This window comes from Octopus sinensis, linkage group LG14 (genome assembly GCF_006345805.1).
Source record: "Octopus sinensis linkage group LG14, ASM634580v1, whole genome shotgun sequence".
Taxonomy (NCBI): domain Eukaryota; kingdom Metazoa; phylum Mollusca; class Cephalopoda; order Octopoda; family Octopodidae; genus Octopus; species Octopus sinensis.
Window position 1 is genome coordinate 755,699 of NC_043010.1, and position 12,500 is coordinate 768,198.

At 39.6% G+C, this 12,500-nt stretch overlaps 1 protein-coding gene across 2 annotated transcripts in view; it reads left to right on the forward strand.

The window, feature by feature from the left end:
* LOC118765869 (protocadherin-19-like) overlaps positions 1-12,500 on the forward strand; it is a 103,328-nt gene that overhangs the window by 54,823 nt on the left and 36,005 nt on the right. For both annotated transcript variants that reach the window (XR_005001766.1, XM_036508562.1), the window contains exon 2: positions 7,746-10,446. Coding sequence is in view for 1 of the 2 variants with exons in the window: in XM_036508562.1 (XP_036364455.1) it covers positions 7,798-10,446 (2,649 nt within the window). In the remaining variant the exon portion in view is untranslated. The remainder of the gene's footprint in view (positions 1-7,745; positions 10,447-12,500) is intronic.

Below are 12,500 nucleotides of genomic sequence, written 5' to 3' on the forward strand. Positions count from 1 at the left end.
TCTTACAATGGTGTGTCCAGGTCTCTGCTCTATATAAAGGAATTATTTGGACAGCTGATTTATACACATCTATTTTTGTCCTTACTGAGACATCATTGGCATTCCAAAGTCGACCATAAACTTCCCAAAAACTGTATTGGTCTTTCCAATACGAGTTTGGACCTTCCTATCGAGTTTATCATCGCTTGTTTCTGCAGAACCCAAATATGTGAAAGCATCAATTGTTTCCAGAGCTTTGCCTTCAACAAACACATTGGGCAAGATTTCCAGGATGTGGCTGATAAAACGGTTCAGTTATTTTTATGCTGATAGTAGTAAGCTAAAAGATCTGGCTTCTGCTGCAAATCCGTCAATGATGTGCTGGATGTCTTGGAGTGTATGAGCAACTAGAGCAGAATCATCTGCAATCAGTAAGTTTCTTATTGTCTGAGATGCAACTTTAGTCCTTGCTTTGAGCCGCTGTTACTTGAAGATGCCACCCGTTGTTCTATATTCAAGAAAGACGCTCTCTTCTACATCAGAAAGAGGACAATAACACTGGTGCCGAAATACAACCTTATTTTGTATCGTCTTTAACATCAAAAGGCTGAGACTGACTGCCGTTGGAGAGAATAGATGCCTTCATATCTGTAAGGACACTATAATATTTGACATTTGCTGGGGAATCCCGAGTTTTGTTAATAGTTTCTACAAAGCATGTCGACATAGAGAATTAAAAGCTTTTGTAAGGTCAAAAAATTCCACATAGAGGCCTTTATTGTTCACTCGGGCCTTCTCTTGAACTTGTCACAAACTGAATATTGTATCCGCTGTCCTTCCACCTGACTTAAACCCACACTGACTCACTGGATAGATAGAACCGACTAAGTCAGAGTGAATTCTATTTAAGATTACTCTAGAGAGGACTTTTTCTGCAACAGAGAGCAGCGATACGCCACGATGATTGTCACATCCAAACTATTACCCTTATATGAATGTACAATCGATACATCTTTAAATTTTTGATGGACAATTCCTGTTTGCCACATTTGAACAATAAGCTCTGTCAATTTATCTTTCAAAGTATTTCCGCCAGATCTAAAACATTTTCCAAGCGTACCATCTAAACGTAGATCTAATGCAAAAGAGTCAATTACTGGTCTTTGGGGGATATTTTTGATTGAGTTCATGTCTACATTTGTATCTCAATAAATACATCTTTAAAATGTTCTGCCCAATGTTTCAATATGTCTTATGATCTGTGAGAAGATTTCTTTCTGTAGAAAGAACAGGAGAGGACCCTTCTTTTCTTGGACCAAATGTCCCCTTCTAATTTTGATAAAGACCTTTCATGTCATATTTGTCAGCAGATTCTTGCAGAGCTTTAGCCTTTTGTTCTCACCACTTTTGGATAATTTCTAGGAGTTTAGTTTGAACAGAGTTTTTGGCAGACTTGTAAAGCTTAATCATTTCTGCAGTGTTCATATAAACAATCTTTTCCTTATGAAGTCTGTACATTTCTTGAGGCTGTTCATTTATAATCTCGTCATTTTCATCAAACCAATCTTGGCTTTTACAGCATGAAAACCCAAGAATGTCTGACTCATAAACAGAATCTCTAGGATGACCCCGCGATTCTTCCATATTTTTCGTGATTCTAACATTATTTAACTTTTTATCAAGTGTTTGAGCGAGAATACCCTTGTTGCTATTTACTTTAACCTTTTGAAATATCAAGTTCCCTTATTATTATTTTACCATTTTTATGACCGTCATTGGTCTTATTTTCATTGTACAACAAATTATAGCCTGGTCAGACCAGCATTTTGCTTTATTGAAACAATGTGTTAATCTAACGTCATGAACGTGTTAAGATAATAAGCATGTCAGGGCGCTCTTGAGCGCCCTGACATGTTTGTTACCATGTATTTGTAACAAGTAACCCAATACAACCTGTTGCATGGTCGGGTCGTCGGTGACTAAATTGGCAACCCCACTGAGCTTGCTTGGTGAGGAGAGGTGATTGTTAGATATCCTGCGTGACAAAAATATAACCGTAAAACTCATGAGTAGACAACGGCAATCGAATAAAGTGTACATATATATATATTATTTATATACTTTTATTTTATTTATATTTTTTAATTTTATATCTTTAATATATATATTCTTTTCTCTTTTATTTGTTTCAGTCATTTGACTGTGGCCATGCTGGAGCACCGCCTTTAGTCGAGCAAATCGACCCCAGGTCCTATTCTTTGTAAGCTTACTACTTATTCTAACAGTCTCTTTTGCCGAACCGCTAAGTTACGGGGACATAAACACACCAGCATCAGTTGTTATGCGATGTTGGGGGGACAAACAGAGACACACAAACATACACACACACACATATATATATACATATATATGACGGGCTTCTTTCAGTTTCCGTCTACCAAATCCACTCACAAGGCTTTCGTCGACCCGAGGCTATAGTAGAAGACACTTGCCCAGTGTGCCACGCAGTGGGACTGAACTCGGAACCATGTGGTTGGTAAACAAGCTACTTATCACACAGCCACTCCTACACTATAAAATACTATATATAGTATTTTATATTTTTTATATTCCTTTTTATATATTTTTTATATTTTATATATTTTATATCCCGTTTTATATATTTTTTATGTTAAGTTCTTTGTATATGTATGTGTGTTTAAGTGTGCGTTGAGTCACCAACCCTCAACCCATTGGTTGATCAAGCCTTACCATCACTATTTAATCTGCGACCTGGTCTGCATCTGACATGTGGTACACGGTTCACCAGAACAGATGCTTTCTAGGTGCAGAGAGTGCGTTTTGTCCAGCCCAAGCAACTTTCACTTTAAACAAATTCATAATGCTGGCCGTTCAGCGATGAAGTGATATCAAAGGGGACAGGAGGAGAAAGTCCCTGGGAGGCTGTAACTTGAGCTTTGTACGTATGGTGATAAGAAGCAGATGGCCGTTCTGTGAAACTTACGTGAACAGTTTTCCAGTCCGTGTCCTTAATTACAAAGCAGCGTAATTAGGATGGCACTGCCCCAGAAAAATGTTTGTTCACACAATCCTGTCATTATACTACGAATTACTGGACTTTCAACCATGAAATTAAAAAAAATGTGATAAGACAAAGGAAAAAGGGTTGAGAAACAGATCTGAGTATAACAGCTTGGAACGTAGGCACACTTCAGGACCACAAGAAGTGTCCTAAACCAAAACAACATCTGTAGCTTGGCTTCAGAGAAGTAAAATTGTTAGTTTTACCGCTTTTTCAGAGACAAAGCGACCAAATTCTAGTCAGCCGAATGAAGTAGTTGGAAGGTACACTTTCTGCTAGACTGGTAAATCTGAAGCAGAAAAAAAAAAGGGGAATCTGGTGTGGGTTTTACTATTAGTAATGATATTCTAACATAAACTGGAATCCATTATCAAATGGAATTAATGATCGTCTAATGTTATTGCGAATTGCAATTGGCCCTGGAAAATATGCTACAGTGGTAAGTGCATAGGCACCAATACTTGGTTCTGCAGATGCAGCTGAGGAAAAGTTTTGTTCCGATTTACGAATATTAATGGACTGAATTTCCAATTAAGATAATTTTTTTCTTTTAAGAGAGATTTTAATGTCCTTGCTGGATCAGATTAAATTTCTTGGCTAAATATTATTGGTAAGCATGGTCTTGACTCCTCCTGCAATCTTTGTGCAGTAAGTTTGGACCTTCTGTCACCAATACCTTTCAATTCAATTCAACAATCCAATACAAAAAACAAAAAAAAAAAAAACAAAACCAAACAACTTGGAATCTTCCGAGATCGGGTCTTGGTCACTTAAATGACTTCATGATTGTCTGAAGCCTAAATGGAATTTTTTTTTTTTCATCTTTTACATATAGGCGCTTGTGTGATTGTGTGGTTGCTTACGAACTACATGGTTCCGGGTTCAGTCTCACTGCGTGGCACCTTGAGCAAGTGTCTTTTACTATAGCCTCGGCCGATCAAAGCCTTGTGAGAGGATTTGGTTGACGGAAACTGAAAGAAGCCTACGCCTACCGTATATATATATTTATGTGTGTTTGTGTTTGTTCCACCCCGCCATTACTTGACAATCGATGCTGGTGTCTTTTTGTCCTCGTAACTTAGCGGTTCGGCAAAAGAGACGAAGCCTACAAACAATAAGTCCTGGGTTTGATTTCTTCTACTAAAACCCTTTAAGGCGGTGCTCCAGCATGGCTGCAGTCAAATGACTGAAACCAGTAAAAGAATAAAAGAATTTATGTACGTACATTTTTACACACGCAAACGCAGGTATATACACACACACATACACACACACACATTTTTACTTCTGTCTTCATGCTGATACCACTTGCATTATTCACATTCGCTCATCCATTTTTCCAGTGGGTCGGTTGTTGTCTAGGAGTTCACTGATACATTCATACATACATACACGCATGTATATATACATATCTATACATACATACATACATTTATAAATATATATATATATATATATATATATATATATATATATATATATATATATATATATATATATATATATATATATATGTATATATATATGTATATGTATATTATATATGTATATGTATGTGTGTGTGTATATATGTGTGTGTGTTTGCGAGTGAAACCCTCCCCCCACCACTCCACCGCATCTCTCCCATCTTTCTCGAGTTCTTCCACCTTATTTATTTATTTATTTATTTTATTCTCCTGCTTCCTTAACTGATCTCTTAAATCTTTTGAATCTCCGGGAAAATAAATCAGGAAATAACAACAAAAATGCAAAACAAAAACAAAAAACAATTCAATAAAAGACAAAATAAAATACATGAAATATAACAGACATAAAAAGTTAAGGTACAGTTCCAGCCATTTCCATGTAGGTTCTCTTCAACATAAATTTCTTCTTCGATGCCATATTCTCCACCCCACCCCCGCTCTTTCTCCCCTCCATCCCCATTCTCTTGCCACTGCCAAATTGTCATGGAATATGGAAAATATTTCCCAATTCTTCATTCATATCATTCGGAAACTCGCATACGCCTGAATCGATAGGAAGATGATAATGCTTTTGTTGCTGTTGTTGGCGGGGGTAATGGTGGTGGTGGTGGTGAGTGGTCCTTGGAGGGGGTTGTTGTTGTTGTTTTTGGTATTGGTGGTGGTAGTTGTATTGTGCTAGTGCTATTGTTGGGGATGTATCGTGAGGTGGGCTGATATTGTTGGTTTCGGTGTTGTGTTAATATTGTTGTTGTTGTTGTTCTTGTTCTTGTTGTTTAGTTCCAGCTTAACCTTCATAGTACAGACCTATGATTAAACGTTTCCATCCGTGACCACCCCGCCATCAAAGATCTGATTTTTTTTTTTAATCTGATATACTCATCCTATTTTAAGAGGCAATTGTGTGTGATACGAGGTAGATTTCGCTGCTATTTTTGGAAGGTTTAGTGACCACATAGAGGCAGCCTTGTTGATCCAATATAGTCCTAACGGCTGTTACCGTTGCTGGTGGTGGTAGAATATGTGGAGGCAGTGGTAGTGGTGGTTGCGGTAATGGTGATAGTAGTGGTAGTGGTTTTGTTTGATTGTTTCTTCTCAAGCCACTCCTGGCTCATAGGGCCGGTTTCCCTGTTTCCTTGGCGTATAGGTTCCCCACCTGGTCGGGACGACGGTCCGTCGCAGGTGAGCTGCAAGATGCAGGAAGAAAGAGTTAGAGAAAGTTGTGGCGAAAGAGTCAGCAGAAGTTCGCCATTTCCTTCTGCCGGATCCGCGTGGAGCTTAGGTGTTTCGCTCATAAACACACACATCGACCGGTCTGAGATTCGGACCCGCGATCCCTCGACCACAAGTCCGCTGCTCTAACCACTAGGCCATGTGCCTCCACAGTGGTTTTGTTTAGTCCCAGGTAATTCCTGATCGAACAGGCTCATTAACGAAAACCTTCCAATCAAGACCCTCACATCTTTCGAGACTGTTTTATCCAAAGCTAAGTCATACCAGCGTGGACAACGGACGTTAAATGATGATAATGAAGAAAAATGGCAGCATACGTAACCATTTCCAGAGGTAAACCCATCCCTAACCTTCCTCCCACCCGAATCTTGTTGAGAAAAGGAAGAAGTTCAGGCTAAATATCCTCAAAGTGAAGATCTAACTTGATAGTTTGCAACAGAATAAACTCTGAATTAGGTACCCAAGGACCTGGTAAAGATATCAAACAGGGTACCGAATTACATCTACCACATAAAAACATGCATTTCATATGATGGGATCCACAGTATTTCTGTCGACCCAATTTTTTTCATAAGAACAAAGGGGTTCCAAGTTGGGTCCTACTCTATGGCAACGAACCCAGAATAACGAGCTTAAGAAGCGGAAATCTTAAGTTTGCAATCATTAGCTTTGTTGCTCATATTATTTAGCACTGATCATGCAAATTTACGGCTAAGTGGCGTTCCAGCTATGGCTATCTCATCCTATTCTCTGGCATTGTTCATCTAGGATTAGAGTATCTAATTTAAGGGCATTATTCCATGTAAACATGTAATTCAAGATACATTTAGCTACTATTTCTTATTTCTTTATTGCCCACAAGGGGCGAAACATAGAAAGGACAAACAAGGACAGACAAAAGGATTAAGTCGATTACATCGACCCCAGTGCGTAACTGGTACTTATTTAATCGACCTCGAAAGGATGAAAGGCAAAGTCGACCTCGGCGGAATTTGAACTCACAACGTAACGACAGACGAAATACCGCTAAGCATTTTGACCGGCGTGCTAACGTTTCTGCCAGCTCGCCGCCTTAAGCTACAATTTCTTTCAGGCCAAACGACCAGGAAGAAGCTTCCCCTCTCCCTTTATCATTGTTGTTGTTTATACGATGAGGATATGTATATTAGGGAGTACATCTTCCTTTGTGAGTGATTTTACCATTATTTCTAGCACGATTCCTTAGAAGACAACTTTGTCGGCTTGTTATTGTTGTTGTTACTGTTGTTTGCATTGTCGTGGTGTTGTGATTTATACTGACGGTGATGATGACAACGATGCTGGTTTGTAGTGGTGGTGGGGGGGGGTGAGGGTAATGCTGCTGGTGATGGTGGTTGTGGTGATGATGAGGATGATGATGCTGTTGAGCGAACGGTCTTCGTCCCAGAGCTCACAAGATGGGAGAAGTTCGAAATGTGGTCCTTTGCTATTCGTAAGACCCGCAGAAGAGAAAGCAGGTCAACCTCCGACACCGAGAGCACCGACGGATGAATGCGCATCCATGCTCAGCGGTTGCGTAGGAAGTCGGGGACAAGAAACAGGAAGAAAGAGGGAGAGAAAGTTGGAGTGAAAGAGTACAAGAGGGGTCGGCACCACCCCCTGCCGAAGCCTCGTGGAGCTTTAGGTGTTTTCGCTCAATAAACATACACAACGCCTGGTCTGGGAATCGAAACCGAGATCCTCCGACCGCGAGTCCTTTCCCTAACCATTGAACATTGCGCCTCCACTTGATGATGATGATGATGATGATGACGACGTTGATGATGGTGGTGATGATAGTGGTGGTGACGATGATGTTGATGACGACTATGATGACAATGAAGGTAGTGATGACGACGATGATAATAATGCTGGTGGTCTTTTGTCCTTCGTTTTACTTTTCGTTGTCTTAATATATTTTTCCCTTTCTTCCAATACACTGATTCTCAATATTTCTCATTTACTTACAGATGTACACAGGATTGTGACATGACATGCCTCCCATAACATGCAGTTAGACACATGCGACACGGGACGGTCGTTCAACACGTCAATTCTATGATGAAGCCAAATGTGTGCGGAACATTCTTACGACATGTCGTAGCTATGATGAGACCCGACAAATGCGAAACTATTGCGTTATCTGCTTTTGTTATGATCTGTCCTGACGTGTGTAGGATCATAGTAAGTCATAGTGTTTTTATGACCTGGATAGAAGCGTGGAGGACGCTTGCTCGACATATCATAGCTGGGATGCAGACTAACAGGATGTTATTTAAAATTTCTCTAATGCTGTATGTTATTCAAAGCTGCGCATGTGTGGACCTAGTCTACGTAGTTGAAGAAAACCAAATTCCAGGAACATATCTTGGAAATATTGCTGAAGATTCACACATTCTGAAGAAGTTATCTGTAAAAGACAGGAGCCAGGTTCGATTCAGTTTATTACAAGAAGCAAGTGAAAATTTATCATTGTTTAATGTAACGGAGTTTAGTGGAAAACTCTATACGACCAGGGTATTAGATGCTGAAGTTTTATGCGAACCGAATATAGAATGTTTCTTAATGCTCAACATAGCAATGAAGCGAGGTCAATTATATATGGAAATATTGAAGGTCAAACTTGTTGTACTGGATATCAATGATTGCAGGCCTGAGTTCATTGTCAAAGAGATAAACATTAGCTTCTCTGAAGGAGATCGAAAAGGGACTCGTAAATCCATCCCCAGTGCAATCGACAGAGATATTAGTGCGCTAAACTCCAAGATTACCTATCATTTACGTAACGCTACTGACAAACCTTTCTCTCTCTCCATGGTAAATATTCAGAATGGAACAGATGAGATATACATAACTGTTAAAGAAAAACTTGACAGGGAAACAATAGACACATATCATCTTGAGGTGGTCGCTGAAGATGGTGGCCGACCCCCAATTCTTTCGTATCTTCAGGTTCAAATTACAGTTACCGATGAAAATGATAATACTCCTATTTTTCTCCCAGATGCTTATAATGTCTCAATCAATAGAGTTGTATTTCCTGGAGAATTAATTGTCAAACTATCAGCTTCTGATACCGACATAGGTAAAAATGGTCAGATTTCATATTATTTCACATCGCAGACTTCCACTAGAACGAAATATTACTTCACTTTAAACAAAACAACTGGCATCATTTACCTAAGAAAGAAGTTGGTACCAAATAAAAGCATAGATTTTAAGTTATTCGTCAAAGCAGTGGACAGTGGTCAGCCTCACCTTAGTGCCTTTGCTGATGTGTTAGTTAATGTTGTAAACACAGAGAACCACGCGCCCCAAATATTGGTTAACTTGGGTTCTTCATCATCTAACACAGCAGTTATTTCAGAATCGATCAAAGTAGGGAGTTTCATTGGTTATGTTGAAGTGAAAGACAACGACAGCGGTTCCAACGGAGAAGTAATCTGTACACTTCGTAATCAGAGATTTTACCTTCATAACCTCGGTGAGAAAAAATACAAAATAAAAGTTAAAAATCCAATCGACCGCGAATCCAAGGCCAGCCATAACATCACAATAGCTTGCAAGGACAAAGGTATGCCTCCTTTGTGGGTGAAGAGCAAGTTTTATATTCGAGTTATTGACGTAAACGATGTACCTCCAAGATTTTCCCAAAAATCTTTTAAATTTTGGACCTATGAGAACCAGGACAGAAACTTTCCAGTTGGTTTTGTTAATGCTTCAGATCCAGACATGGGAGCCGGGGGTGAACTCTCTTACTCGTTGATGAATCTGAATGGAACTTTCTCGCCTTTTCAGATCACTAATTACGGGTACATTTCTACAAGAGTGCCACTGGATCGTGAACAGCAAGAAATCTATCATCTGCGTGTTTTCGTCAAGGACCACGGGGTACTTTCGCTAAACAATACAGTTAGTGTCACTGTCGAAGTAATGGATGAAAACGACAATGTGCCCTGTTTTACCTTCCCAGATGTTAACCCCTTTCTTATGAATGTTAATTATCATCCACAGAATGGTAGAAACATCACAATTCTCAGAGCCATTGACAAAGACATCGGGAAGAACGCCTTCTTAACATATGAAATAACTGAAGGAAATACACGAAAACTATTCATACTAAATCATAAAAATGGTCAATTATCTTTTAATCGAGTTCCTTTCGAAAAGGATGCTGGGATACATAACCTACAGATTCGAGTCAGAGACAGTGGAATTCCTGTGTTACATGCAGTGACAAACCTATCATTAATATTATCAATTGGCAACGCCGCATCCAAAACATTAACAGCGGTGCAAATCGGTACAACTGTCAGGATTCATAAAAATCTGTTTATCGTCATAATCTTGGTGGTTATGATTGCTTCGGTTTGTGTAGTGGTGTTGATCACAACATGTCTGATACGCAGAAATGACCGTGGGAGAAATTCACGCGTTGACAAAGCAACTGCGAGAAACAGACGTCGAGAAGGAAAATGCTTCAAATGCTTGCCTATGACAGCTGTATCACAAATCGACATAACTCTGCCTGAGGTGACCAACAACCGCAATACATGGAGTGTACAACTTACTGAATCTTGTGTTGATCTCGACACCGAAAACGAAACAGACAACAACGACTGTGATTCACATCCATTACATGTCCAGGCATCAGTTCCAGCAATGCAAGACGTAAGTTGAAACATTTATTTTATCTGTATGCATAAAAGACGACACAGGAGAGATAAGTTTTTAAAAATATCGTATCAATTTAACGTTCAAAAGGAAGGTAGAATCTTGACGTTTCGGCCGTTCGTCCTTCATCAGAAAAAGGAAAAGAATGAGGAAAGGTAGTGTAAAAATAAAAGGAATGAGAAAATGGGGTTGGAGAAAATATGTATATATGAATATATGCATGTTTGTTTGTATGAATACATGTATGTGTATGTATACATGTTTGTGTGTAAGAAAGTATGCCTATTTGTGTGCGTATAAGTATGTAAACATGGATGTTTCTGTGTATATAAGTATGTATGCGTGCTCGTATTTCGAGTGCAGAACTTTATATCGAGTGCAGACCTACATAACTGATTACACTTTTGGCTCTTGCTGTTATAAACTGCAGCACAGTAAAATTTAAAAGAAATGACAGTGAATTTGGTACCAAAATAAAACTGACATTATCACTTTGGAATATTCTCTTTGAAATATTTATAAAATCGGAGGCGCACGTATAGCTATGTGGTATAGAAGCTCAAATTGCAAGCACATGATTTCAGGTTTAGTCCCACTGCGTGTTACATTGGGCGACTGTCTTCTACTATATCCTCCAACCAATCTATATCTTGTGAGTGAATTTATTAGACGGAAACAGTGTGGCGGTCCGCTGTATACATGTGTGCGTGCTTTTTGTGTTGGGCCCCACGACCGCTTAACGACTGGTGTTGGTTTGCTTGTGTGACCTTAATATAGCGACTCGACAAAAAAGACCAATAGAATAAGTACCAGAAATCAAAACTAAGAATTACTTGGGTCGTTTTGCTGTACTACAATCTTCTGGGAGGTACCATAGCATGGCCGCAGTTCAATGAATGAAACAGGTAAAAGAGATTCGGTTCGCGTTCAGTTGCCGGATCACTGTGAATCTTAACTGCAGTAATACTATCAACCATGAATGAGCAATAAAATAAAATGCCTTTCCGTAATCAAGTGATACTGTTACCAGGTTTCTGTAGTGTGTCCTTCAGACAATACAGTTTTACTTATCAACAGTCGTTCAGCACATCTCCATACTTCCCTCTCTCCACCTGTCTGCTCGGTCATTATATGGCTGAATCGCAACAGTCCTCGAAGAATTGGTTGAGACAACTTGTGTGAATTTGTACGGGCGTGACAGTGTGGTAAGAAGTTTGCTTCCCAACCACATGGTTCCGGGTTCAGTCCCACTGCGTGGCACCTTGGGCAAATGTCTTCTACCATAGCTTCGGACCGATCAAAGCCTTGTGAGTGGATTTGGCAGACGGAAACTGAAAAGAAGTCGGCCGTGGCGAGCTGGCAGAAACGTTAGCACGCCGGGCGAAATGCGTAGCCGTATTTCGCCTGCCGTTACGTTCTGAGTTCAAATTCTGCCGAGGTCGACTTTGCCTTTCACCCTTTCGGGGTCGATAAATTAAGTACCAGTTACTTATGTAATCGACTTAATCCGTTTGTCTGTCCTTGTTTGTCCCCTCTGTATTTAGCCCCTTGTGGGTAGTAAAGAGATATATACACACATATACATACACACACACACACACATACACACACACACACACATATATATATATACATATATATGTATGTGTGTGTTAATTTCCCCCTCCCCCCGCCATCGCTTGACAACTGATGTTGGTGTGTTTACGTTTCCGTAACTTAGTAGTTCGGCAAAAGAGACCGATAGAATCAGTGCTCAGCTTACAAAGAATAGGTCCTGGGGTCAATTTCTTTGACTAAAAAACTCAAGGTAGTGCTCCAGTATGGTCTCAGTCAAATAACTGAAGCAAGTAAGAAAATGAAGGAATAATGTTTCGGCGAGCAATAGGTCTGTAATTATCTGCTAAATCAGTGTTTTTCATTTTGGGCTGCGAAATCTGTCTGTACTTTAGCAAACCATTTTGGTTTGTGAATCTTGCCTTCCATAATTCATTGAAGTACACATATTTGTCATCTATAGACCATACTCAATGTATATACTTCGCTGACAGGCC